This window comes from Sturnira hondurensis, unplaced genomic scaffold (assembly GCF_014824575.4).
Source record: "Sturnira hondurensis isolate 20B ecotype Veracruz unplaced genomic scaffold, ASM1482457v3 Scaffold0022566, whole genome shotgun sequence".
Classification (NCBI taxonomy): Eukaryota; Metazoa; Chordata; class Mammalia; order Chiroptera; family Phyllostomidae; genus Sturnira; species Sturnira hondurensis.
The window spans coordinates 17,902,919-17,930,456 of record NW_028095197.1 but is presented as its reverse complement, the minus strand read 5'-3'; the positions used below and the strand labels follow the sequence as shown (position 1 = coordinate 17,930,456).

Genomic DNA, 27,538 nt, shown 5'->3' with positions numbered 1-27,538 from the left:
CTGCCTACTTGTAAATTGTCCCCTCTGCTCCATGAAGTCAGAGACTGTGTTGTATTTGCTGTGACATCCTCAGCGCCCATAAATGCATCTACCACATAGGAGATGTTCTAACCACATGCCCACAACCCAGGCATGTGCCCTGACTGGGAATCAAACAGGTGACCCTTTGGTTTGTGGGCCAGCACTCAATCCACTGAGCCACACCAGCCAGGGCCTCACTTTATAATTGAGCAATGTCAAAGATAGAGTCTACATCGTTCTCCATGTGAGGAACATGTACGTTTTGTTGGCACAAATGGGGATGCCTATGGCACCAGGAAAAATAATAAAATCATATTAACAGGCAGTTAAGAGAAAACAGTGTTTAACTTTGGATGGGACTGGTTTAGAGGCCCCGTCATGGCTGGCCTAGAACCCAAGGCTGAGCTCTCCCATGGCACGGGAGCCAGGAGCCCAGGATGTGAGTCCTGCCATCTCAGGCCATTACTCTGCCCAGCTGCCTGTCAGGTAATTACATACTGATCTGAAGTAACATTGGAGCAAGGCTCTACCACACAGCTAATACCCTAGGTGCCTGAGGAAGTATGTCAGCAAATGGACCATAATTTTAAAATCACGGAGATGTATAGACGTTAGAGGTCACCTAGGTGCACTTCTTGATGATGCAAGAGGTGCATAAATTACCTCTTCCGCCTAAGATCCGAGGGTCTGTTTAGTCTCTGCATCTTGGGATAGGTTGCTCGCCATCCCATGAAGTAGTTAGCTCCAAACTGGGCCGGCGCTAAATGCGGAGGAATTTCTCCTTATCTTGTGTCCACGGTTGCCTCCGTGAAATTGATATCCATCGTTCTGGGTTTTGATGCTACTTTCACGGCTGGTTGTCCACGCCTGCCTCCAGTGCCAGATTAGATGGTGGTAAATGGAGCACCGGCTGTTAAACCCTGCCACTTACCAGGTAGGCAATCAAACCACAATTCTGAAAACAAACAAACAACTACCCTTGACATGGTGATTCTGATTCTGGTCACTTCCTTCCAAGAAACCCCCATTCCTCCAATTACAGAGGCTGCAACGCAATCATTTCACCTCCCCAGACTTTTTTTTTGAGAAGGGCGATCATGAGACTCAGTCTGCAGGAGGTGTAACTTCTGGTTCTGTGGCTCACACGTAGCCGTGTTCCTAAGTGAGGCAAGACATCAAGAGCTCCTTTTGTCCTCAGTGAGCGGTCCCCTTATCCCAAGGGCCTCCACAATTGTCTCAATTGCTTCTTTCACGAAACTAAAAAACTCCATAAGCTACTCTTTTCAGGTTTTCTGCTACAGCTGAATGTGCTCCTAACGAACAATGATATAACCAACTAAAATTACATTTCAGAAGAGTTTGTAACGGCAGAAGGAAATGCTCATAAAAAGGTTGAATGAAAAAGCTCAAAGTAAAATATATGGAGTAAATATAATTACGATAAAATCTATGCAAACAGACCCCACCCCCAGATTTGTTTGACGTTGAGATTACAGGCATTTTTTTTTCTTTTAAAATGTTAATATACTCATTGAGTGTCAGGTTCCATACTAAGCACTTTTAGGTTATTTCATTCTTTTCACTTTCTTGTATACTTCACATTTTATGTAGAATGAAAAAATATTTCTTTCTACACAAAAATAGACAGAAAAAAAAATCTACCTCCTTCCAACCGCGCCCCCCCCCTCCGAAATCAACCAAGTATGACTTGGGTAAAATCTACAGAAGTAAACTTTGCAGGTCCTCTCCGCTTTCCTCACATCACCATTCTAATTCGTCAGCTGCCTAGGAAAACGTGCACCGGCAGTGCTGAAGGACAGACAGGACAGTGCCCTGGCCGGGTGGCTCAGTTGGTTAGAGCGCCATCCCGACACGCCCACATTAGCGGGTTCATCGCAGGTCCTGTCTCCCGTCAGGACACACACAAGGAGCCACCAATGAACGCATAAATAAGTGAAACAACGTAGGGATCTTTCTCTCTCTCTCTCCCTGCCCCCGCTCTAAAATCAATCAATAAAAATAAAATCAAATCCTCTCTCCCTCAGCGCTGTCTATGGAGGTGGCACCCAGCTCTTACTTGGCACCACGGCTGCCCTCAGGCCCCTCATGAAACCAAGAAGTTCATCTGGCACCAGTCAGACCGATTTGTCAAAACTGAACAGAACTGGAAGAAACCCACAGGTACTGACGTCAGGATGCGCAGAAGACTCAGGGGCCAGACCTTGATGTCCAACCGCGGTTATGGGAGCAACAAGAAAACATGTTGCCCCGTGGTTGTCACCGAAGGGGAAATGCGTGGCATCAGGAAAAATAATAGAATCAGGTTAACAGGTAGTTAAGAAAAAATGGTGTGTAACTTTGCATGGGGCTGTTTTAGAGGCCAGGTAATGGCTAGTCCACAACTTCCAGGAGCTTGAAGTGCTGCTGAATCTGTGCTGAGACTGCTCACGTCTCCTCAAAGAGCCACAAAGCCAGTGTGGAAAGAGCAGCCCAACTGGCCACCAGAGTCACCAATCCCAATGCTAGGCTGCGCAGCAAAGAAAAGGAATGGACAGATTGTGTACACATTGTGTTTGTGTTAATAAAACCTTAACATTCTGCCAGAAGCAAAATAAAATAAAAGACTGGCAGAAAATTGACAAATTAACCTCAATTACAGAAAAATTTACATGATAACTGCTTGATTTCATTGCTACCACATAAATAAAAATTTTTCAAAAGTGAGGGGAAAGCAACCAAGGTCTACAATTTCAGCATTAGAATGGTAGCCTGCTATCGGGTATACAGATATTATTTTCAAGGAGGAAGCTCTTGAAATGCAGAGCCATTCAAATCCAAACTGATATTATGGCTTGGAGTTACTTAACTGAATTCCACTAGTGTGTAAACTGAATTTTAAAATATAACCCAAATATGTAGATGGTACTGTTTCTGACCCGCAGTGATGCCATGCTGACTATCCCATTCCCTTGACTCCACGGTCCGTTTCAAGAAAAAAACTGCGGGGGGTGGCGAATCGTTTTCTCCAGTGATGCGGTGACACAGACATAACACCACCCAGGCAGGTGAAGATTTCTGCTTAACTCAGGGTAAAGCAGGAAACCTGGCTCCATCCTTCGGCCCCCTGGGAAAACAATCCGAGTGGTTTTGGCAACAGCAATGCCCACAACTCAGCCATCCAATTCAGCTGTCAGAGCGAGGCTGAGAGTTGTCTTTCTCTGGAGCTGCCTGGGGAAAGGTGGGGCTTCCAGGGTGGCCAGCAAAGCTGTTATGTGACTGTCTTTGATTTTCTTTGGATTCCAAGGGCTTGGTCTGGGACACAGCCAAGGGGCCTCCAAGCACCAAAGAGTATATTTATGGTCACTGCCTTCATTTAGAGATCCCTTAACCTCATTTAGTTCCTTAACTCCCAAGGAGCACATATCCATCAAATGCAGACACTGAAAATTCCAAGCCACTGTCTCCATTTCCTCTTCCCACCATGTCTGCCATGGGAAGGAGAAGCAGGGTGAGGGATGGGTCATCAGGCCTGTGGTCCTAGCTCCCTCATGTTGGCGCTACGTTGCTTTTATACTTTCTGTTCCCTTCCCATGCAGCTCACAGACACACCTCGGCACCTGCGCCAAGTTGAGGCAGTGAGACAACTACATGGGATGTGTCCGGTTGCATCTTTGTGAAACCCTCCAGGTGTCTAATCCCTGCTTGGTGATTCATCAACATTTCAGGAGATGAGTTAAAATCATCTCCAAGGTAGCCGGAGCCCTGACTCTAAATCCCAGGCCTATGTCTGAGGTCCTGCACTCCACTGTCAGGCCTCCAGTGGCTGCTGACTTGAGCTTTTTTTTTTTCTTTTTTAAAGTAGAGCAAAAGATTTTATTTGTATTAATGTTCCCTGTGTTGGCAATCCATGTCTGCTACCCCTCCCTCTCATCCATTTCTACTTTTCAACGCCATTGTAGCTCAATTATCTGGAATGTTGAAGACATCATAGTAGTCTCCACATTTCTAAGCAGTACATTTGCATTACTGTTTCTTGATGTTTAGTTTTAGAGCTTGACCACGGACTTCCTCCTAGGCAGACTGCTATCTCATCCTGCTGCATGGCTGGACCCTCGGTCTCCCTTCACCCCATTCTGGAGATTTCCTTCCCCTTTCTCTTGTCTGAGCTTGCTTTGGGGGAGCTCCTTTCTCCCATTGGGCTCTCCAGCCCCTGCTGCTGCTGTATTTTCCAGGTAACAGGCTTGCCTGCTGAGCTGCTTCTTCATAGCAACTGAAGCAAGCCTGTTCCCCAGAGTCTGCCCCATCATCTTGCTTTCTTTGCCTGCCCACCACATCCCCCACCCTACCTCACCAGCCTGCTGCACTTAATCAGACTGGGCTACTTGAAAATGTACTGCCCCAGGAGGCCTGAGGTCTCAAGGTCCATTCTCCATCTCTGACTCATCACCATCACAGAGACTGACACATAAGCCAATTGTCGTGTCAAGGCTTTGGGTCCTAAAATGTCATTCTTCCCTCCGAGGCAGTTAGGATACCCTATTAAAGAATACAGAATCTGTACTGACTGCCAAAGGAAACTGTATTCAAGGCTCTATTTTTTATAAGTGTATAGGAGAAAAAAGATTCTAAATAGATCTATAGAAATGAACAACAACCAAAAATTCTCCAAAGATTCCATTTTGAGCAAATACAAAGATAAAACTAAGGTGACAGATGAACTTTATCTCAAGTCCTAGTACTACCCAGGTGATCACAGTAGCTACCTACAGCGTTAAGAAGGATCCTGAGGCCCGATCTGAGCTGGGCAGGAAACAATTCCTGGATGAATCAGTGATTCAAAGGACCAACGAGTGGCAGCACACAAGGCATTTATTTGCCAAACTGGGGTGGCAATTTGCGTGGGTTTTGGAGCTGGATCTGAGTTCAAATCCGACTTCAGCTACCTGGGCCAACGCTACTGATAAACCCCTTTAAATGAACATTTCTCACCTATTAAAAGAGTGATAATACCATACTGCTAACAGAGTATCCATGTTTCCATTAAATTTTTGCAAAGCACTTACCATAATGTGTAGTATATATTAAATGCCCAAGAAACAGGAATTCTTAAGATATTAGTTCTTTAGCTCTACATTCAGTTCTCAAATGGAAAGGCCCTAAAATATGCTCAGCTGACTCAAAGGTTTGTTTACGTTGGTTCCTACCCTCTCTTCAAATCAATAAACCTCAGGCTGGTATGTAGGAGGCTCTGAGTAACACCCAGTTGATAAATACAGCATTTTTGCCCAGCAATCTCTTCACCAATAGCACATTCTGCATAGTCAGGCAATGGGGATTCTGAGTGGTTGCAGACCAAATCCTCAGCCTTCTCTAAAAATAAGCTCATAGCTGAGTCACCCCTTTATTCCCAGGCTCCTCTGAAAGTTGAACAGGATGTCACAATGTCCAGAAATAGCCTTCACATTCCAACCCCAAACTGGCTTCCATTAGTTCTAAGGCTTTCAGCTGAAGTTGGTTAAGATTCTTCTGGGTTTCAGTATAAAGAGATGATCCTAGCAATCTTAAAGGCTGATATTACCCCTGCACAGAAGGACCAAAGAGGCCACCTCGAAAGCCTTCAGGAATGTACCAGCACTGGCAGTGATGGGACCGTGGGTGGGCACTCAGGGACCTGAAGCGGGTCCCTGCCTCATCTTTCCACCAGAGCAATCTCTGATAAATCACGGGTCTTCAGTGGCCCCTGCCACCCATTGGGACCAAGGCCCAGCATACCTGGCCTTCTGTGACCCAGCACCCCAACCCTTCTACCCTCATTTCCCAGCATGCTTCAGCAACATCCAATTCTGTGTCAGGTCGTCTGATACTGCTCTGTGCCTTCACAGCCTTGTGCCTTTGCCTTTGGCTACTTCCTCAGCTTTAGGCTACTTTTTGACCCTGGAGGAGGATGGGAGGGCCTAGGATTGGGCCCTGCGCCTCTGAGACTCGGGTTGCATGGACCACACCCTGGGGACCCAAAGGATAAATGAAGGGCAACAGGGCATGTATGTGGGAGGTAACATAGAGAATTAGCACAGAGACACAGGCGATGTAGCCCTGCATGAGCAGGAATGAATTACTTAGCTGAGCTGCTGTGTGTGTTTTTTTTTTCTGAAATAAAAATGCAGAAAATACTGGGTTTGCTCATGGATACCTCAAGAAGATAACGGAAATGAGAGAATTCTGTAAACTCTAAATAGCTATGAACCCACCAGGAATGTCTCGTTCATTACTGATGGTGAGTAGGGGGAGCAACACAGACAGCCCTGATGGAGGCTGAGTGGCTCCTGTGATGTAGTTTATAGCTTTCCCTTGCTTTGTAATGTCTAAGGGGGAGGAAATGTCTAAGCTTTCTTCATCACACTTCATTGTAAAATGGAGTTCTGGACCTCTCCAGACAGAGGCTTTGATGAGGCACAGAGGGTTATCAGATACTCAGGGTCATGGGTGCTCAATGGAAGTCATGAGTGTGAAAAAGGGGCACAGATTTGAGGCATTAATGGTAAATGGCACCCACTGCTCAGGGGTCCATGGGCCACTTCCCTGGGACACAATTTCTACGGCCATCGCCACAAACAGGGTAGGGCGAAAAGGACCGTCGCTGTGAGATGCAAGTATCAGCTGTAACATGCAGGGATCCTGTTACAGGTTGAATTGTGTCCCTCTAAAAAAGATATATTGAAGTCCTAACCCCCAGTAACTCTGAACATTGCATGATTGGGAGACTGGGTCTTTAGAGAGGTAAAATAAAGTCAAAATTATGTCATTGGGGTTCCCTAATCCAATATGACTGGTGTACTTACAAAAAGAAAAAATTTGGACACAGAGGCAAACACACACAGGAGATGGTGTGAAGAGATGAAGGGAGAAGATGTCCATATACAAGTGAAAGACAGAGGCCTGGAGCGGACCCTTCCTCACAGCCCTCACGAGAAAAAATACCATCCTGCTGACACCTTGATTTGGACTTCCATCCTCCAAAACTCTGAGACAATGCGTTTCTGTTCTTCAAGTCACCCAGTTGGTGGCATTCTGTTATGACAGCTCCAGGACACCAGTACAGAGCCTTTATAATAACCCAGGGCAAAAGAACTGGGGAAGCCACACTGGTCCAAACTGGGTAGAACACTGAAGTGTTCATGCGATGCAAACCACAGGTGCTAAGTCCACATCGTACATTTTGGAACGTGGTGACCTTCATTTCAGAGGGAACTAAATTAGAGATGGTGTACTTTTGTTTGTAATTTAAAAAACATATATTTTATTGATTATGCTATTACAGTGGTCCCAATTTCCCCCCTTCGCCCCCCATCACTTGGTACCCCCATTTCCTCAAGCAATCTCTCCCCTTAGTTCATGTCCATGGGTCATGAATATAAGTTCTTTGGACACTCCATTTCCTATACTATTTTTAACATCTCTCTGACTATTTTGTATCTACCAATTTGTACTTCTTAATCCCTGTGCCGTTCTCCCCATTCCCTCCTTTCCCCGAATAAACTGGTAACCATCCAAAGGATCTATGATTCCATTTTTGTTCTACTTGTATGCTAGGTTTGTTTTTTAGGTTCAATCATTGGTAGTTGTGAGTTTATTGCTATTTTAATTTTCATAGTTTTGATCTTCTTTTTCTTTAATAAGTCCCTTTAATATTTCGTATAACAATGGGTTGGTGATGAAAAACTCCTTTAGCTTTACCTTGTCTGGGAAGCACTTTATCTGCCCTTCGATTCTAAATGGTAGCTTTGTTAGATAGAGTAATCTTGGTTGTTGGTCCTTGCTTTTCATCACTTTGAATACTTCTTACTAGTCCCTTGTAGCCTGCAAAGTTTCTTTTGAGAAGTCAGCTGAAAGTCTTATGGGAACTCCCCTGTAGGTAACTCTCTGCTTTTCTCTTGCTGCTTTTAAGATTCTCTCTTTATCTTTAACCTTTGGCATTTTAATTATGATGTGGTCCTCTCTGTGTCCATCTTGCTTGAGACTCTCTGAGCTTCCTGGACTTGTATGTGTATTTCCTTCACCAAATTAGGGAAATAGTCTTTCATTATTTTTTCAAATAAGTTTTCAATTTCTTGCTCTTCCTCTTCTCCTTCCAGCATCCTTATGATTCAAATATTGGTACTTTTGAGGTTGTCCCAGAGTCTCCTTACCCTATCCTCATTTTTTTCTCTTGCCATTCTGATGGAATGTTTTTTTTTCTTTTATTCCAGATCATTGGTTTGATTCTTGGCTTCACCCACTCCACTGTTGATTTCCTGTAAATTTTTCTCTATTTTGTTAGTGTGATCTTCCTTTCTGCCTTGGTCTTTCAAGCTGTTGATGTACTCAGTGAATTCCTTGAGCACCCTAATAACCAATGTATTGAACTTTGCATCTGATAGCTTGCTTATCTCCATTTTTTTAGTTGTTTTTCTGGATTTTTGTTCTGTTCTTTCATTCGGGCCATATCTTTTTCTCTTCATTTTGGCAGCCTCCCTGTGTTTCTTTCTACATACTAAGTAGAGCTGATTTGACCCCCCTGTTTTAGCAGCATGGCCTAATGTAGAAAAGTACACTGTAGCCCTGGCTGGTCTAGCTCAGTGGATTGGGCACTGGCCTGTGAACCAAAGGGTCACTGGTTTGATTACCAGTTGGGGCACATGCCTGGGTTGTAGGCCAGGTCCCTGGGTGGGGGGAGTGGCATACAAGAAGAAACCACACAATGATGTTTCTTTCCCTTTCTTTATCCCTCCATTCCCCTCTAAAAATAAATAAATAAAATCTTTTTTTAAGTTAAAAAAAAAGTGAAAAGTGTCCCTTCTGACTTACACTTACACTCTAAGTCAGAAGGGACAGAGTCTTAGATAATCACCAGGGCAGACCAATCCATGTGTACCAGCTTGATAGAGTCTCAGATATGGTTCCCTGCTCTGTGGCTCTGTGTTGGCGAGGGCTCAGAAATGGAACAGTGGCTGCTGCCTGGCCTTTGGGGTTTTTTTCAGGAGGAAGCTGTCCCCCAGCCTTCACCCTGATGCCAGACACTTCAGTTTCTCCCCATATGACACTGAGGCCCTTCAAGCTGCTGCCCCAGTTTTAGAGCCCAGACAGAGTGACTCTGAGTAAGTCTAAGTCCATTGCAGGCCTTTTAAGAGGAGATGCCTGAGAATCCCATAGTTTCTTCTGCTGTCCCAACCTGCACTGGTTTTTATAGCTAGAAGTTATGGGGACTTTTCTTCCTGGCACTGAAACCCTGTTCTGGGTGGTTTGGTGTGGGGCTGGGATACCTTGCTTCTGAGATATCCCTCCTGATTTTTATCTACCACACGTGGGTGTAGGACCAGCCCATTCCACGCTTTCACATCTTCATGTCTGCCCCTCCTACCAGTCTGAATGAATGTGACTTCTTTAATTCCTTAGTTGTTTGACTTCCATACAGCTCAATTTTCTGATGGTTCTGGGTGATAGTTGTTTTGTAATTTGGCTGCAATTTTTGCTGTGGTTGTGTAAGAAGGTGAGCTGTGTTTACCTATGCCTCTATCCTGACCAGAAGTTTTTTGTCATTTTTAATATGAAATTTCCATGTAGCAATAATTAACCCCCCCAGGCTGCCTCGTTCATATGCATGCCCCCTTCCCTATGCTCAAGAACAAGGTATGCAATGGAGAAGGTGACGGGTTCTGCAGAGATGCTCATGGCAGGTGCATGTGATGAGGTCATTGCTACCTCTACCACTGCTCACTGCTGCTTCTGAGGTTGCAATGGGTATCCAGCCCTCTCCTGAGAAGAGAAGGTCTCACAATACTACTCTGTAGACCTCCACAGAACCAGAGCACTCTGTAGACCTCCAGGGCAAACCAGACTGAAAGCTCATGCTCTAACTAGACTGAAACCAGACTGGAAGCTCATGCTGGGGAGGCATCGAGAATGGGCTGATCTCAAACACAGTCCAAGCATCCAACAGCAACCCTAGATGAAAAGGGTGACGTTGGCAAAGCAACCATTTCAACTCAACAAGCACCCACTGGGCATCTGCAATGTGCCCACTTCTCTCTCTCAAGCTCACAGGAACCCCAAGCTGGGGCTGGCAGCTTCCCTTTTCTTGCTGAATGAGACCTTGCTAGGAGCCAAAGGACACAACCCAGCTGGGAGAGTTTAGATGGAAGGAGCCTGGAGAAACTTGCTAGGGGAGAGACCCAAGAAATGAAGGGGTAAGTTCAGCCAAGAAGAGAAGGGAGCCTTGAAATCAACAACCTAGTAGGAAAGAATTCAGGGAGTTCAAGGAGAAGCCAGAATCCATGGCGTCCAGTTAAGGGTTATTTTCACTAATCTCTAAGTGAAATTTAGCGATATCTTTACTTATGAACCAAAACAGAAGCCTAAGAAATATCATTAGTACCCATGACATTGTCATGAGTAGAAATCACAGGTATTTTCATATTACTTTACTGAATAGCTACAGGAGAAAACTCACAATACCACTTACACTCATCAATAACTTGAAAATGGAAAATGTATCAGAATTGCCACTTGATTTTACTTAATACAACAGTAAAACAGCACATTTGTTCTCTCACAGTTTTCTAGTATTTTACTGTCAGCATAATTGGTTACCTTTTTAATCCTATGTATTTTATTCTGTGCATTCAGCATCATTGAGTCCACAGGATTGCATGGCTCCAAGACAAAAAAACAGATGAACCTTGCTTAAAGTCACTGAACAGGCTTGACAAACTGCAAAACATATCGTGGAAGACAACCAACAGACAATGATGGAAGTGACACAGTCCCTGTCCTCCAGTGATACACAGAGAGGAAGTTCCATTCTTTGTCCCTCTCCTTTTGTTTTCTGCTGCTTATTCCCATCAAACCACCTACAGTGCCTCCCCCAGCGCCTAGGGCAGCTCTGCAGGATTTAGAAAAAACAACCCTTCCTTGAGACACTTTTCCAGAACCTGCTGGAAAATCATCTTAACAAATCCACAAAGCCACAGTGGCCCCATGGGAATAGAGCAGTTACAACCCCAGGCAAAGGCCTGACTATAATGTTTCTGCAGAAACATTAGGTAAAAAGGCTCCTTACACACATGTGGCAGCTCCCTCATCCCGTGCACACGGAAGACAACCTTCATTTATCATCATGGTGTTCCTCCCCCAAACCCAAATGCAGCTTCAGAGAGCTTCCCAAGACAGTACTATGGGCAGCTGCTACCTGTCAGTCAACGCTGACACTACAGATGAAAATCATGTGCCATAAAGCTTGAAGCTTTACCCTTTTTGAGAAACTTCTATTTTCATGGGAGACTCCAGAAATTTTTTACAAAAGATTTCAAGACCTAAAAAATGACTCCCCAAGGATTCCCTAGAGAATCCCTAAAGATAAAAGTGAACACTTAAAACAACGAACCTGTAATGCCGAAAGCATGGGAAATACCTGTGGTCACACCCTTATGTTTTACTACATCAGTAGTTCTCAAAGGGTTTCCTTTGTCCCCCAGGGAACATTAACAACGTCTGGACTTATTCTTTATTGTCATGAAGGGGCACAGTGGATGCTACTGACATCTACTAGCTAGAAACCCAGGGTACTGCTAAATATCTCAAAATGCACAGGACAGCCTCCCCACAGCAAGAAATTATCTGGTCTAACATGTCAATAGTGCCACAGTTGAGAGACCCTGCATGACATTGTTGGCTTCCTAGCCACCAACCATCTTCTCAGAAGTAGTTTAGATAGAGAATGTCAGAGTCGAGCGTAGAAAACACCAGAAGAGCAAAGCCGCCCATTTGCAGAGCGAGCGACCACAGATATCGCCGCTGTTGCTCAGTCTGGCATGTTCACCTGACCAGCCCAAGTATTACTCTTTTTTAAAAAAACCTGATTTCACAATTATGGTTCTGCTATCTCCCAGAACTTTGGGCAATTTGAAAATATTTACTAAGGCACCAAAGTCCCTTTGGATATTTCCAGGAAGAGAAGAATCAAAACTGGATCTGGCCCTTCGGAACAAGAAAGGGCCTGGGGGCAGGAAGGAAGCACTGGATGACTCAGAGAAGCCAGAGTGGACTCTGCTACCAGAGGCCACTGGCAGCGTTTACCCGATGGTCACATCATTTGCAAGTGAAAGCACTGGCCCCGTGGGTTCCATGAGGTTACTGACCCTGGGTGAAGGGTTAACCAATGAGGAATACCAAGCGAGCTGGTCAGAAGCCCCACTCTTCATTGGCTTTCTGCTCAGACTCCAGGAATGTGGCAGATGTGTTGTGACCTGCATTCTGACACTTCACCCTTAAGTCCCCAAGGGAACAGAAGGAGAGTTCCGGTCATTTCCGGGGAGAAAACAAAATGATCTGGTGAATCAGTGTTTTTCCCCCTCTCCCTCTCGGTCCCTGTCACTAGAGAAAAACGGTTTTAAATGTACTCATTTATATTTAATAGACCCAAACCATTACCTCTAAGAGATCAGATTTTCTGATTTTCGAAAGAAAACACTCTTCAGTTCCCTTAGATAGGAAAGATATTCTACAAGAAAATTCTACAGTAGCAAAACTCCCACACTGGCTCTTTAGTAGGTAAATATGAGCTTCGCATCATGGCAGACCCCAAAACAGTGAACGAAAGGTCTGACCTGCTTCACTGTTCTGACTGCCAGCAAGGAGGCAGCAGTTACTTCTTTAGCTAAAAGATTCCCAGAGCCGTAATGGCAAATAAAACCATGGGAGATACGCTAGCTAGAGCAAAGGTTGGCGAAGCTTTTCTGTAGAGGGTCAGACAATAAATATTTTAGGCTTTGCAGGCCCTATGTTGGAAGTACCCACCTGTGCTGCTATAGCATGATGTCAGCCACCGACCACACATAAATGAAGGGGAGTAGCTGTAGTCCCCCCAAAAAATCTTTATTTGTGGACACCGAAACCTGAATTTCATATCATTCCCACCTGTTATAAAATAGTCTTAAAGTTTCTTTCCCAAGCAATTACAAATGTAACGACCATGCCTTGCTCATGGGCAACAGTGTGCTGCCCCTCGGTCTAGACAGCAATTTGGAATTCCCATTGGTTCTTAATTCTGAGACTGCCATGTACAATTGATTTTTCCTTCCTGTCTCCTTGTGATTCTAAGGCCACACTGGTAAAATCGATCAATGAAAAAACAAACAAACAAGACAAAGAAATCAATCATCGCAGCGCTCTGCACCAGAACGTCCAGGCTGGGAATGATCTGGTCGGAACTACTGCATGACTCATTCGCCACAGCCACAAAACGCATCTTGCTCAGTGTAAGTGCAAGATATATGGCCTGCTGAAGGCTAGCATTCCAGTGGTATTTTTAAACGAGCCCAGCGTGAACAATCTCCTTGTATAGTCTTTGGAGTCTTCTATTATCCCAAGGTTGGGCCGAGAGAAGGGTGCTGGGCAATGTACCAGTTTCTGAAATTCAATTGCAGTCTTCCCTAACACACACCAGGCCTTTTCTTATTCTCCATGAAGAGTATGCTTAGTGGGCGCAAACGCATCTTGAAAACATGCTACTATATTAAGGAAGCACTCCGAACCCTCCAATACATGTCCTATTTCCCCACAAATACATTATAATTTAAAATTGAGTATTTTCACACTCACTGTGGAAGAGCAATGCACAGCCCTGGAAAACATAGATTCTGTGAGTGCAGAATGTATGTGAAGGGGGTGAGCTTGCCAGATAAACTCTGGGACACCCAGTTAAATCTGAATTTCAGGTAACCAATAATATTTTAGTATAAAAGTTTGTCCCATGCAATAACTGGCATCCAACTAGGGAAAAAAAGGAACGAGGCTGGAGCCAAAGATATATACTGGGGGGGGAAAAAGCAAGAATTTGTTACAGGTGTGGGAGGGGAGCTCATTAAGAAACAGTCACCCACCAAAGTCTGGGAACCCCAGTTTCCTATCGGGTTCACCCTCTCACCCCTAACTGTCCTCAGAAGCCTTGCATTTGGGGTGCGAGGTGGGACCAAGCAGAACTACTGACATGCCGTGTTAGACACAATTTAAAAGCACGGTGCCTCCTGGGGGAGTCCCAGGGGCTGAGGAGCTGCTCCGGGTCACGATTCTGCTGCCGGTTATGCCAACTTACACGAGTTAGAGCTCGGAGACGCGAACATCAAAATGGTCACTTGGCTCTAGGTTAATTAATTTGTTTGAGATCTTTCAGTGGTTACCTCTTACAGAGAGTTCACGGGCTCACCCGGCACGCTGGATACAGCAGTGGTCCTGACTCTAACCTGAGACTGTAGTTTTCTCGTGGGGTTCCCATCCTTGTTCCAGAGGGCCCTCCACGAGCTTCTAGCAGGCCCATCCCACCAGGGTGCCCCACGTGCCTAAACATAGTGCCACCTCATCCAGCTTCAAGCTGTAACGCTACCACTCCATCACCCCTGCACACCACTGGCCTTACAATTAAATTTTAAAAAAAGTTCTTTGAAAGGCGGATGTGGAAAACTGGTGGCTCAGGGTGGGGGCTGGGCTGGTGGCCTGGGGAAAGAATCCTGCCCACACTGTGTTAAAATCTCATTGTGTGGGTTCAGCCCACACACTGTTTAAAGTGTTGTGAACATTGGAACACCAACCAACTTCCTCCAAAAGCTAGATTTCCAGGTTCTTCGGAAAAAGGAAAAGATCTGGGTTTGCATCCCCACAAAGTACCAATCAGCTGGAGTTGAGAGGAGCCTGTCCCCTGAGGAGCCTGTCCACTCCTGGTCACCACAGTCCCCCAAAGTCGGCCACTAAATAAATCAACCTGGCACCAGGGCATATCTGGGTTTCTGACACCAATGATAAGGCCTTCAGCCAGGTGCCTGGCACGTGGGAAGCTCTCAGGAATGAGGAGGCCCTCCCTCCCTCCGCATACAAGATGCTGAAGGGCAAAGTTCCCATCTCATGCTCGCTTTCTGAGCTCTGGCACGCCCTGTCTCCCTACAGGGGCCATGTTCCGCTCCCGCCCCTCCACTGCTAAGCCATTCTGCTTCCAACCTTTCTCTGTGGTCCCAGGCTTAGAGCAGACAGAAGGCTGGAATCACCCAGAGGCAGAAGCAGCTGACATGTCAGAGACGACGGAAGGAAGGGGAGAGAGAGGAGAGTAATTGAGCAATTGAAATTATTTTCACCTTCACCTCCTGTTCTCTGTGTCATCAGAGTCTGTGCCTTCTCTTCATTTTCTCCTATCAGATCCCGAACTGACCAAATATCTATGCTTCTCACTCCAGTGTGAGTAAGGGTGGGGGGTCCTGGAGTCTTACTGCCAGTAGTTGGTGGGGTTAGAGAGTGTGTTCTGCGGCCAGCCTCCAGGGCTGCCCTGCCTTCTGACCCCTCCCCACCTGACTTACTTCACCTATCGTTACAGATCCTTCGGGTTTTGCTTAAGTTTTATTTGATGACCAGCACTAAAGATGAACACGTATGCTCAGATGTCCCTGTTCATGAACAAGGCTGCCTGCTTACCACCTGGAAAAAGAGACGGGGCACTCAGAGACGAGGCAGCAGTATTTCCCTTCAGGGCCACCCATGTTACCTGTGAGCTCTAAGATCTTTTTATTTACCAACTGATCATTTTTTTCTAGCTTTACTGAGATATGGTTGACAACTAAAAGTTGTATATTTTAAGGTGTACAACATGATGTCTTGCTATATATGTGTATCATGAAATGGTTACCATTTCAAACTAACTAACATGCCCGTCACCTCACACAGTTACCTCTCTTTGTGTGTCACAAGAACACTTGACCTCTACTCTCCTGGCAAACTGCAGGTATATGACACATTGTTATTTACTCTAGTCATCAAACTGTACATTAGGCCTCCAGAGTCTATTCATCTTATAACTGAAACTTGTACCGTTTGATCAATCTCTCCTTTTTTCCCACCTCCCAACCCTCTGGTCACCACCCTTCTGCTCCGTGTTACTGTAAGTTTGACTTCATTTTTTAGATTCCACATGTAAGTTGGATTGTGCAATATTTGTCTGTCTGGGTCTGGCTTATTTCACTTAGCATAATGTCTGCAAGGTAGGTACACATTGTCCCTAATGTCACCTTTCCTGCTTTTAGGGCTAAGTAATATTCCACTGTAGGTATATACCACATTTCCTTTACCCACTCATCTGTAAATGGATGCTAAGGTTTTTCCATATCTTGGCTGCTATGAGTAATTCTGCAACGAGCATAGGAATGTGGCTCTCTCTCTGAGAAAGCGATTTTACTCCCTTTGGATATATACTTAGAAGTAGAATTGCTGGATCATGTGGTAGTTATATTTGTAACATCTGGAGGAACCTCCATACTGTTTTCCACTTTCAGATCTTATATACCTCACAGTTCTACTGGGGCAAGGAAACTTTCAGACCACTACCCATCCCATTATAGACAGCAAGTATTGCCAGCCCAAGTTGACAAGTCAGGCCATAGAAACTCAGATAAGGGGTTCATATTAAAATACATACGGAACTCATACGATTTAACACCAAAAAGCCCCAATCTGATTAAAAAATGGGAGGAGCACCTGAATAGACACTACTCCAAAGAGGACATGCAGATGGTCAATACACACATGAAAAGATACTCAACATTGCTAATCATCAGAAAAACGAAATTTAAAACCACAATGAGATACCATCTCACACCCGTCAGGATGGCTATCATAGATAAATCAACAAACAACAAGCGTTGGAGAAGATGTGGAGAAGAGGGAACCCTAGTGCACAGTTGTTGGGAATGTAGACTGGTGCAGCCACTGTGGAAAACAGTATGGAGATACCCGCCAAAATTGAAAATGGAACTCCCAGGTGTCCCAGAAATCCCACTGCTGGGTATATATCTGAAGAATTTCAAAACACTAACTCAAAAAGATATATGCACCAGTGTGTTCAATGCAGCATTACTCACAACAGTGAAGATATGGAAGCAACCTAAGTGTCCATCAGTAGACGAATGAGTAATAAGATGTGTGTGTGTATATATATATGTATATATATAGGAATATTACTCAGCCTTAAAAAGAATAAGTCATACCATTTGCAACAGCATAGATGGAACTAGGGGGTATAATGCTAAGTGAAATAAGTCAGTCAGAGAAAGACAAATACCATGATTTCTCTCCTATGTGGAATCTAAAGGAATCTAAAGAACAAACAACAAAAACAAAGTAACAGATACAGAGAACAAATTGGTGGTCACCAGATGGAAGGGGGTCTGGAGGGATGGGTGAAAAAGGTGAAAGGGATTAAGAAGTAGAAATTGCCAGTCACTAAAATAGTCATGGGAATGTAAAGTACAGCATAGGGAATATAGTCAATAATATTATAATAACTATGTATAGTGTCAAGTGGGTACTGGATTTATTGAGGTGATCACTTTGTAGGGCATATAAATATCTAATCACTATACTGGACAACTGAAACACAAAAATGTCTATTGTAATTGTAAAAAAAAAGAAGTAAAGCAAGAAAGAGCTAGAGCTGTTAGTATAGTGTTTTCCACTGTCTTAGGAGAGGAGAAAGATAAGAGCTAAAGACTAAAAGGTTAACAGCAAAACTGGATATAAATCTTAATATTCTTTTCAAGATTAAAATTTAGGATTTTAAGATTTCATTTCAAGATATGGTAGCAATATCCAAAGAATAACAATAAAAGAATTTAAAAATTTTTTTAAAGAACCAGCAGGAGCTTGGAGAAGCCACTGTCTGGATTCCGTGCCTCTCGGCCAACAGACACCTCTCCTAGATGCCCGACTGTCACATCACCTGTGGGACACACACATGATCACAGCTGCCTCCGTCCTGAAGTCCCGTGTGGTATTTACTCCGTCAAAGTGGTCAGCAGTATGGCTCAAACTCAGAGAAAGAAGATCCCCTTGCCTACCACCAAAGGGGTTAAATTTTCAAGCATGTTTTTTGCTTAAGAATAACATTTTTTATAACCCTCAAAGTTTTCAGTTTCAGGCCTGAATTTAAAAATAAAGTGAATACTCAGATGACTGGTTATAATTTAGAAGAAGGAGGGAAAGAAATCCCACCCACCTAGAAAAGTAAACCAGTATAATTCAGCAAAAAAAGTAAGGGCAGGTTTTACAGATGCCTTGAAGACATTTGGGAAGGCACAGACTGTCAACAGCCGAGAAACCCACACGGTAATGAAATAGGCCTCCCGAGGGCAAATGATGGGCAGGAAGATGTGTTCTGACATCTGGCCCTCCGCCTTTTCATCTACAGCTGGAGCTTTTATCTCGGGGGAGCATGTGGCTTTTCTCTCCCCTTCCATCTTAGGCAAGGGAAAGGTACCAACTCGCTACTCCTTTCTTCGGGCTAAGTTCTTGTGATGCTACAGAAGCATTGATCCTAGAGCCAAAGGCTAACCCCGAAGCATTTGGAATACATGTTTAACATTATGGAAACGGTCTACCCGCTTGTCTCTGTCTGTTTGTCTGTTTGCCTCTCTCTGGGTGTATTTAATAATCTCCTTTTGAAGATTTTAATTCAACATGAGGCTAATGAAAAAGACTGACATAATCGCTAACCAAGGGCACATGCAGCTCCACACGCGGCTCCACACGCGGCTCCACACGCAGCTCCACATGCGGCACCCCACACAAACCTCTGCTTCTGCTGGCATTTCCTGTCAGAAATAGGTCTCCGCTGTGCGGGACTCACCCAGCCCCACAGCCTTCATGTGCGAACTGTCCTCTGTGACGCACCCCAGGCTGCATGGCCATCGCCCACGGGCCGTCCATTTTTCTTAGGTCTCATCCTGTGCAGTGTAGCCTCTGTGTGTCTTAAGACAGATAAGAATCTGGGGTGGGGGGGCGAAATCCTTCTGAAAATGAAGGGTTGACTCAAACAATGGATGCTACAAAATGGTGAGGGAAGCCTGTAGGACATCTTTGCAAGAATAAACTCCTCTTTGATTGGCCAATGACACGCCATGCTTGTGTACACCCAGACTGGCTTAGGAGAAATCACTGGCCATAGTTAAGTAAACAGACCTCAGTGGTTGCTCATCCTGGCATCCTGCTACAGTTGCCCACATGAGAGGCAGCTACCTTGAGCTTCAGTGTCTGCAGGCTAGAGTGGCGGCCACATGACTTGATTGGCTGATCTGCTAAGAGATTTCCGCATCCACAGCATCGTGACCTGTATGGCGCATCTCTCTCAAAAGGCCTCCCACTGTCCTGCTAGATCACTGCTCTACTTCACGACGTCCTGTCTCACTGAGGTGCCCCCGAGGGCCCCGCCCCAAGTGAATTTTGCTGCCTACAGTCTTAATCAGCAAATACCACGCATACCCCTCAAACAGGTATCTTTAAGTGATCAACAGAAAGAACTATCACTTTACTTAAATAGATTAAAGCAACTGCGCAAGACAAAGACTTCTTGATGTGAAAGGAACACAGCTCCGTCACTCTCAAACTGAGCAATATTTAAGCTGTCACTACCTACGTTAAGACTGAATTTGATCTTTCATTCCATGTTACCTCTTCAAAATATGCACACTTCACAAATCCCCGAGCATGTCACAACAGGCACGTGGCACTTTTCAGGACTCAGGCCACAAGCTCCCTTTACCACACATCTTCTGCCTCTTCATCCGGGGATCTTAAGGTGTGCGCCCCAGAACAGCAGCTGCAGTTGGGAGCAGTACCTCTGGGAACGCATTAGAAATGCGAATCGTCACACACTCTGGGAGTAGGGCCCCGCAATCTGTGTTTTCAAAAGCCCTGCAGGTGATCCTAATGCACTAAACTTGAAGAATCCCCATGTCCTCCATTTCTGTCAAAAAGTTACTCCTATTGCGAGGAGTTCTGAGCCCAGTTGGGTGACCCTATATTATCTATTACTTGAGCCTGATAAACCGAAATCATCTCACACAGCCTGGGTGCTATGTGATGGGCTCAGATTTGCACACCTTGTTCTTAAAGATTCTGCTATAATAACAGGAACTTCTTACTTCAAGGTACTGATTGTCTTTTAAACGCTTCTGTTCATTTGCAGTTAGCAGTCACCTACCAAGACGGGAGTACTCTGAGTTACAACGTCAGTGACTGCGAGGAGCTCACTTAACATCAAAAGATATTGCAAATATGCACTATTTTTCCAATATCCAAACATGTGGACACCAAACTCACAGAGTCCTGGGGAAAACGCAATCCGCTGTTGTAATATTATGAAAGATCTTGGGAAAGCACGTTGTGAAGTTCAAGCTCTACCTACAGCCGGAGGTCACAAGAGGTCAACCTGTTGACCAAAAGGAATTTTTATGGTGTCCACAAATTTTTTTAAAAGTGTTTAAACTGGTTGATACCATTCTTTTTTAAATGGGACAGCCCATACTTTTAAAGAGCAGATTTCCGGTTTCGCTTGCAAATGAGTCAGTGTGACCACACAGGCCCACGGTCACACGTGGTATAAATGATCTGTACTTTGACTGAGAGGTGGTATCTGCGCCCCAGGACCTCACAATGCCCCATCCGTCGGTTTCATTCATCTATGTTACATGCTGGGCCCCAGAGCCTTTTGCCTTTGCAACTCCTGCCCACTATAAACAATCCTTTTTATTGTTATCACTCTTCTCACACGTGGGAAACTCTGGGCAGTCACTACATTCATCTGAAATTTCCCAGTTTGGCATTAATGTTGATGTGAATAGACTCCATCTTTAGCTCTTGGTGTCCATTTTTCTGTACATAGGTGCATGTGTTATGATTTGTTGATTCACTTGTAAATAGAACCCTTTTGCTGGGGGAAGGGGGTTATAGCCTTGCTCTGAGCATTTCCCATGAAATCTCTCAAATAACCTTCACAGCAATCCCATGAGGGGGGTAAGGTCATTATCCCATCAGACAGATGAGGAAAGTGAGAGACAGATACTACTAGAATAGCCATGATTTGTGCCAAGACTTGTGGACCCCAGAATCTACGCTCATGAACTTGCACTGCCAGCCCAGGGAACCACCCTCTCTGGGTATCAATGCCCACTTGCTATCCCAGTCAATGTCATACCACATGATGACCAACTCTTACTGCCAACCAAGTTGATGACATCTTCAAAAGGGAGCAGTAATAAAATGTGGGTAGTTCAAAGGCCCAACAGCAGGGGTCCCAGCAGCATTAAGTAGCCCCAAAGAAATGTGGAAGTGACTCTACTGAGCCCTAGTTTTCCTTTAAATATTGACAGATCATAACCCACAAGTCCCCTGGTTGGCTTTTGAAAAGTGTCTGCTATATTTCTCAGAACACTTGCTGGAAAAGCTGCTCTTTATCCCAAGAGGTAATGCCTGAGATACTCCGGAGTGAAAAACCGTGGCTGGAGAGGTATATGACCTTTGTGAATGTTTGTGCAACACCTGACTCAGCACTCACAGACCCGCCAACGACTCCCAATGGGCCCAAAGTGTCAACTACCAGCCGGGTGGCCCTGCAGACTCAGTCAGGGCCCTTCCTCAGCACCAGTGTCCCAAACAACCTGGTTTTTGCGGGGGGGGGGGGACTTAACTTGGAATTTTAGAAGCAGGGCATCATCTGTGTCTCTGAGATGGAAAATAATAAGCGAGGGGCCAGCATCTTCAATTTTCCAGTCCTTTGCAACTGCCAGCCACTGACCGACATTTACAAGGCACATGTAAGGGGGCAGGTCCTTAAGTATTGGCATTTTTGTTACTGCAGGCTTGGGTTTAAGTCTCTAAACCCTCTGAGGGATCCCTGACCTGGGAAGCTGGCCTGGGCTGGATCCCATGCCAATCAAAGCCAGGACTTCTGCCCAGGCCTTTCAGAGGCCAATCTCAGAGGCTGGAGTAAAAAGCAGGAAGATTGGCCTCCCTGGCCCCTGGTCCCCCCCTCCAACCCTGGTACTCAAGGCCATCCTGCTCTAACACAAGAAGAAGCACTGAGAGGTAAATCCGAGGAAACATCAAAAGTACTTCTCTGTAAAGTGCAGGGCAGAGCCCAGCCTATGCCATCCACCTACACAGAGGCCTTCTCAACATAGAAAACGGGATCAGGTGAAGCCATAGGCTCACTAGCTGTATTCTTGGGGAAAGGGTTCCAAGAGGAAAAAGGCCCCAAAGTGAGGCTCAAACAGAAACAAATTCCACACAGTCAAATCCAGGCCCGCATACCTCCAAGCTCACCCCTCTCCTCCCCGTGCCCTCCGAGAACCCCGGCTCAGAAGGATCCCACGGCAGCTCCAACCCCTATCAGTGCGTTCATCCGAAGCCAGATTGGCCACTGACATGGGGGACTGAGAGTCAGGAGAGCCTGGACTTAATGTAATTCTTGCGCATCTCACTGTGTGTCCTTGGGTATTCGCCTCCACACATTTAACTATAAAGTGAACATAACAAGGCCTGCCCAAACAGCTCAGGATTAAGGTAATATGTGTAGGTTTTTTAAAACTGTAAAGTGCTGTGCAAATGCAAAAAAATCACTTTTATTATTCCATCGAGTGCATTCTTATTAAATGACCCAGTTTCCTAAAGACCACATGTAAGTGAGATTGGCATTTCCTATTTCAGCGCATATGAACACACTCAAGTTGGTCCTGGTGCCAGCCTGAGGCCTTGTCCATATGGCTCTGAGCACTTCTGCCCAAGACCACCTCTGCAACGTTTAGGTACCTTCACACACGCCCTAGGGGGACTCTCTCCCTCTTGGCTCTGCAGACATTACAACATCTTTCCCCAGAGTTGGTTTCCACTAAGACCCAGTGGCCTCTTCCCCAAGGGAATCTTACTCATTCAGCTACAGCTTACATGGGACATTTCCATGCACCAAAACTCAGCTTGGAAGACTCTCAAAAGGATGTGGGCCTCCTGGTTTGTCTTGGACTTTCCCAGTGCTACTGAGTCAGTCTGCGTCTCCCCTATCAGCCCACACTGAGGCTGCAGGAAATACCCTTGACGAGCTTGTGGGCGAATCATGAGATGCTGCCACCATCCTGGGATAATGGTTAACACAGGGGCTCCAGTGCCCTGTAGTGTGGGTTCAAATCCTGGCTTCGTACATTTTCTTCTAATGTTGGACTCTTCATCTCTAAGACATGGATAATGTAGTTCTTCCCACCTCTTCAGCTTATTACCAGGATTAAGTTGTATAACCCATGTTAAAATGCACTTTAGTCTTATTACTGAGTTTGTACCATTAGCTACTGATTTAATTTCACATTTTGGGCACTTCAACACTTCACGTTTTCATACTAACTGTTCCAAATAAATAATAAAGAAACTAACAGCAAACAAATAGGTCAATGCCTTCTGCTAACTGGGAAGGTTATAATGTTATTTTATATTTTATTTTACCCTAGCTCCACATGTATGCTCATCGGCGCTCCTGGCACTGTACAGGAATTGTTGATGTGCTTTTCCATTTCCCTCACTAGACTATTAACAACTTCAGGTTAAGAAAAGTGTGCCCTGCAGTGCCTTGCTGAATAAGGTTCAGTAAGTGGCAGTTGTACGCTCAGCTCCTGGAAGTACCACTCACATTCATTCTTCTTCGGAGGCTTTTTTCTGTCTTCTAAAATTACAGCTTCGGGAGTATCCCTAGAGATGGAAAGGGGCACCTGGGAGTGGGGACAGTGGTCAAAGATGGACTTTGTGCTGCTTTTGGCAGGAGATAGAATGAGATTCACTTTGGCTCACTGAGGGGTTTCTGGACTCAACTGGAAGATTCCATTAAAGAGCCAGAGTTTCGGAGCATTTCATTCCCTTCCTATGATCCTAGGACAAGGATCCTGAGTCACAAGACCTTTCAGAACCTACGTGTACAAAGGGTACAGTCTTCCCTCTGGCGGCTGAGACTTGGGGACACTGCCTGTTGGTGTTGCCAGCGCACCCCAGAGGAGGTACTCTGTAAGTGCGTGTTGACCGAATCCTCCAGTGATGTTCCCGTGCCCGTGCCTGAAGCAACTAGAGTATGTGATGCTGGGCAGAGCTCTGGCCTTCAGTGACTTAAAGAAAAGGATAAAAAGTCTATCCAGACACTTTCCCCTCCAGACATGTCGCCTCCAACCCCCACGGGACAAGGTGGCAGGTGCAGACAGGAACTGGGGGCTCTGCTTCAGCTCCCTGGGCAGCTGTGTGCCGGGTGCTTCGCCCGCATCACACCTGAATCTTACAATCAGTCCTTGAGGCAGAGCTCATGAGTCCCTTTTACAGATGAAGGAACTGAGATCAGGCCAAAGACTGCCTGAGACCCTACTGAGTGAAGTCCCGGTCTATCTGCTCTGCCCCTTAGTGAGGAGCCCAAGTTGGTGAAGAGGTGAGGACTTGTCCAGAGAGAATCCAGGAGTGCTAGGCTCTGAAGGTGGGCTTGCGAGCTCCTCGGGGGCTCCTGAAAACTCTAAGGAAGTGGAAGAGAGAAGCAGGGTTGGCTGAATTTGGAGAGTGTGCTCTAAGCCAAAGCATGACTAGAATGAATTACTGATGTGGTCACAAGCTCCCCATCCCACTCCCCATCTCTTATTCATTCTCTCTCTCTCTCCCCCCCTCCCCCTCTCCCTCTCTGTCTCCCTCTCTCTTTCTCTCTCTCACACACAGCGATTCCACTGTTAGAAAACCTGCACTGACAATAACATATACATAGATTCATTGAGGCCGATACATTCAAGAGAATCACCCACCTCTTCCCAGGTACAAAGCACAAACTCAATTCCATAACAAAGTAAGCACGAGTATCTGTGTTTATTCTTCTCACACACTGACGAGCATTCCCAAAGTCTGCCTGGATCTTTCTCGGCCCCTGCTGGGATTACCCAGCCCCACTTGGAAAGGGGCAGCCCTGGGGGTAGCTGCTACGGGCTCCCTGATCAGAAAGCAAGTCCTTTCATGAAGCTCAGCTGTTCCTCGGGCATCCAGCGAAGCTGATCACGCCGAGGCAGAAACTGTGACAACTGTTGGAGACCTTCAGCGGCAGCCTATGGGAGCAACTGAACGTTCCCTGGAGTAGCCACTTCGCGGACGGGTAAAGCAGCCTATTATTCCGTTTGTATAAAACCCCCACCAGCTACATGGTACCAATAACTGAATACCCCCATTCTTATCAAGTTCCCGACAACTGGCCACACTGCCCAGCCACTAACTTTAGAAACCACACACGACTTCATTAACCATCAAAATGCACAGGCACAAGGGGAAAGGGAGAGAAAAGAAAAAACAGCCTTCCTGAGGGCTGGGGACCAGCACTCGAAGATTGCTCAATAGGCAAAGCACAGTATTTCCCTCTAGCAAACTCCCTGTAAGTCACTAGGACGTTCAAGATTTGAAGAGTTTGTTAGAGAGGGTCTTCAGAGCCGCAGAGACCACATCGAATGCTCCTCTTAGAAAGAAGGGCCTGTGTGCCTTTTTCCCAATAAGGAATCCGTCCAAAGGATTTTAAAAAAAAAACACTGTAATATGCTTTGCTTCCAAAATATTACACACTCTTTCTCCAACAAATTTATATGTGTTTCCAAGGAACTCATGGACCAAAAAAAAAAAAAAGTACTTAAGTAGAAAAATGTCTGGTGATTCTTGTATGCCAATACGTTAACAGACCTTCTCTTTTAATTGTTATTATTTCATATAGCAGCAGTAATCATTCCCTCCTCTGCAAAGGAAATATATAATCCAGCTGTGGTGGCTCCGGCAAAAATACCACATCTGTGGATCATTGGCAGCACTGTGGAAGCTCACTCAAATCTAGGCAGTCTGCGAGAGTTGTTTTTTTTTTTTTTAACCAAAATACAGATGGGTACACTTTTCTAAAAGTGCATATAAACTTTGCCAAAACTGCTTGCTCCTTTGTGTGCTGAAAATAGGTTTTCAGATTCTCCACACCCATTACGAAGACGTTCTCTTGGAATATTATTCCCAGGACCCAGATGTTCTAAGAAGTCCCTGGACCCCTCCAGTGTCATGGCTTGCGCCAGTGCCCTTGTCAATATCAAGAAGAACAGGAAAACTAAATGCTCCTGGTTGGTTTCAGAGAGAAGGTTCTACCGTGTGGCTGGCAGTGGAGCTGACTGCTGGTTTTCCACTTAGCAGAGAAACGTTTCCCCGGAGAGGATGGCAGCCACCGTTCCGGTCACGGATCCCTCCGTTCTCCAGGGTATGAAGTCAGAGGTATTACTGAGCACTGGGTGATAATATTCTAGGAGTCACAGCCTGCCCCCCGCCCCAACTCTCCCTAACTCAGCGTCTGTTTAGTCTTTCCCCAAAGCCCAGTAGCAAGCATCTTATTTCTAAGCCAATTTTCCACAGTCAAATCCCCAGCCCAAAGCGAGCCCTGGGGGTTTCTGTGCAAGACTTGTAAAAGAAAAAACAGCATAGCTGAGCCTTGACAGACTAACATCCCCACAACACATGCCCTGTGGGCTACTGTGTTGGAATGTCCATTGCCCGAAACACTAGGGTCCCTCTGCATCCCAGACAATAGAGCAAGAAAATAAAATGAAAGTGGACTTACAGCTATGGCTTGCAGCCTTTGCTTGTGCAGTTCCGCCTCTGCCATCCTGGAGAAGGGCACACAGGGACAGGAAAGAAGAAAGAAAAACAAATGTACGCTGTAGTCACTCAAGGAAATTGATGGGCACCCCGAGGGGCTTTGCTAGAACACGGGGAGAACGAGGGACAGCTGGAATCCGCTCAGGGGATTGCGGGCAGAGCTGCGCGCGCGGCTGGCCCGCCCGCCTGGCTGGCCCGGGCTCAGCCTCTGGCCCCCGCCCGCCCGGCCGCCTGGCTGCGCCCCAGCGCCGCTGCTAACTGCATCTCCCCGCCGCTGCCGCCGGCCGCGCTAGTTGGGAACGTGGGCAGTGGGCAGCCGCGGGGAGGGCTCGTTCTCCGCCCTGACGTCTTTGCGCCTCGCCCCGCCCCTGGGGTGTGCGGGATTCGGGGGCTGCAGTCCGGACTGCGGCCCGCCGAGGCTCTAGACTGCCAGGAGACGTAGGACCTGTCACCACGGGGAGGGAGTGGGTGGTCCCCAAGGTGCGGACAGGCAGCGCGCATGTGGGTGGGCACCTGGAGCTCGGGCTCAGTGAGCTGCTAGGGTGCACGGCTGGCGCGCCTGGTGGACACACGCTCTGTGGGGCGTGAGCAAGACGAGGTGGCGCCTCCAGGGAGCAGATGTCAGCCAAGAGGCCTCTGGTGGGGCCTCGGAGGGGGAGGGGTCGGTTGCGGGGGTGGGGGGCTCCGAGCACTTGCCCTTATCTACCAGCTGTGGTCACTGCGTCTGCTAGTGGCCTTCTAGCTCATGCCAGATGCTTGGGTGCCACGTGGGACATTTCCAATAGGGCAGGGCTGCCTGGCCTTAGCCCGTCGTCAAATATCAAGGCCGCTGGCTGAGGTATAACTCAAAACAGACCTCTGTGAGGCCAAAAGTGTTTGTAGTCCTCGGTGCTCAGCTAGGCTGGGCTAGACAACTTGTTAAATAGCTGCGAAACCTCGGGCAACTCACTTAACCACTCTGAACCTATTTTCTCATCAGAAAAATGGAGAATCACCATAG

General features: G+C 46.1%; 1 protein-coding gene and 1 long non-coding RNA gene across 6 annotated transcripts in view; one reads left to right on the top strand and one right to left on the bottom strand.

The window, feature by feature from the left end:
• The window catches only part of PALM2AKAP2 (PALM2 and AKAP2 fusion), a 307,652-nt gene extending 280,631 nt beyond the window's left edge, over positions 1 to 27,021 (bottom strand). For 3 of the 5 annotated variants that reach the window (XM_037036075.1, XM_037036073.1, XM_037036076.1), the window contains exon 1: positions 26,501 to 26,938. In XM_037036075.1, the coding sequence (XP_036891970.1) occupies positions 26,501 to 26,545 (45 nt within the window). In that variant the 5' untranslated portion in view covers positions 26,546 to 26,938. Of the gene's footprint in view, positions 1 to 26,500 lie in introns of all 5 variants that reach the window. The other 2 variants (XM_037036072.1, XM_037036074.1) reach the window with 1 other exon arrangement.
• On the top strand, positions 24,969 to 26,317 carry LOC118979810 (uncharacterized). Its single transcript, XR_005064998.1, has 2 exons — positions 24,969 to 25,018; positions 26,021 to 26,317. It is a non-coding gene; the product is annotated as an uncharacterized LOC118979810 (long non-coding RNA).
• Positions 27,022 to 27,538: the final 517 nt, after the last annotated feature.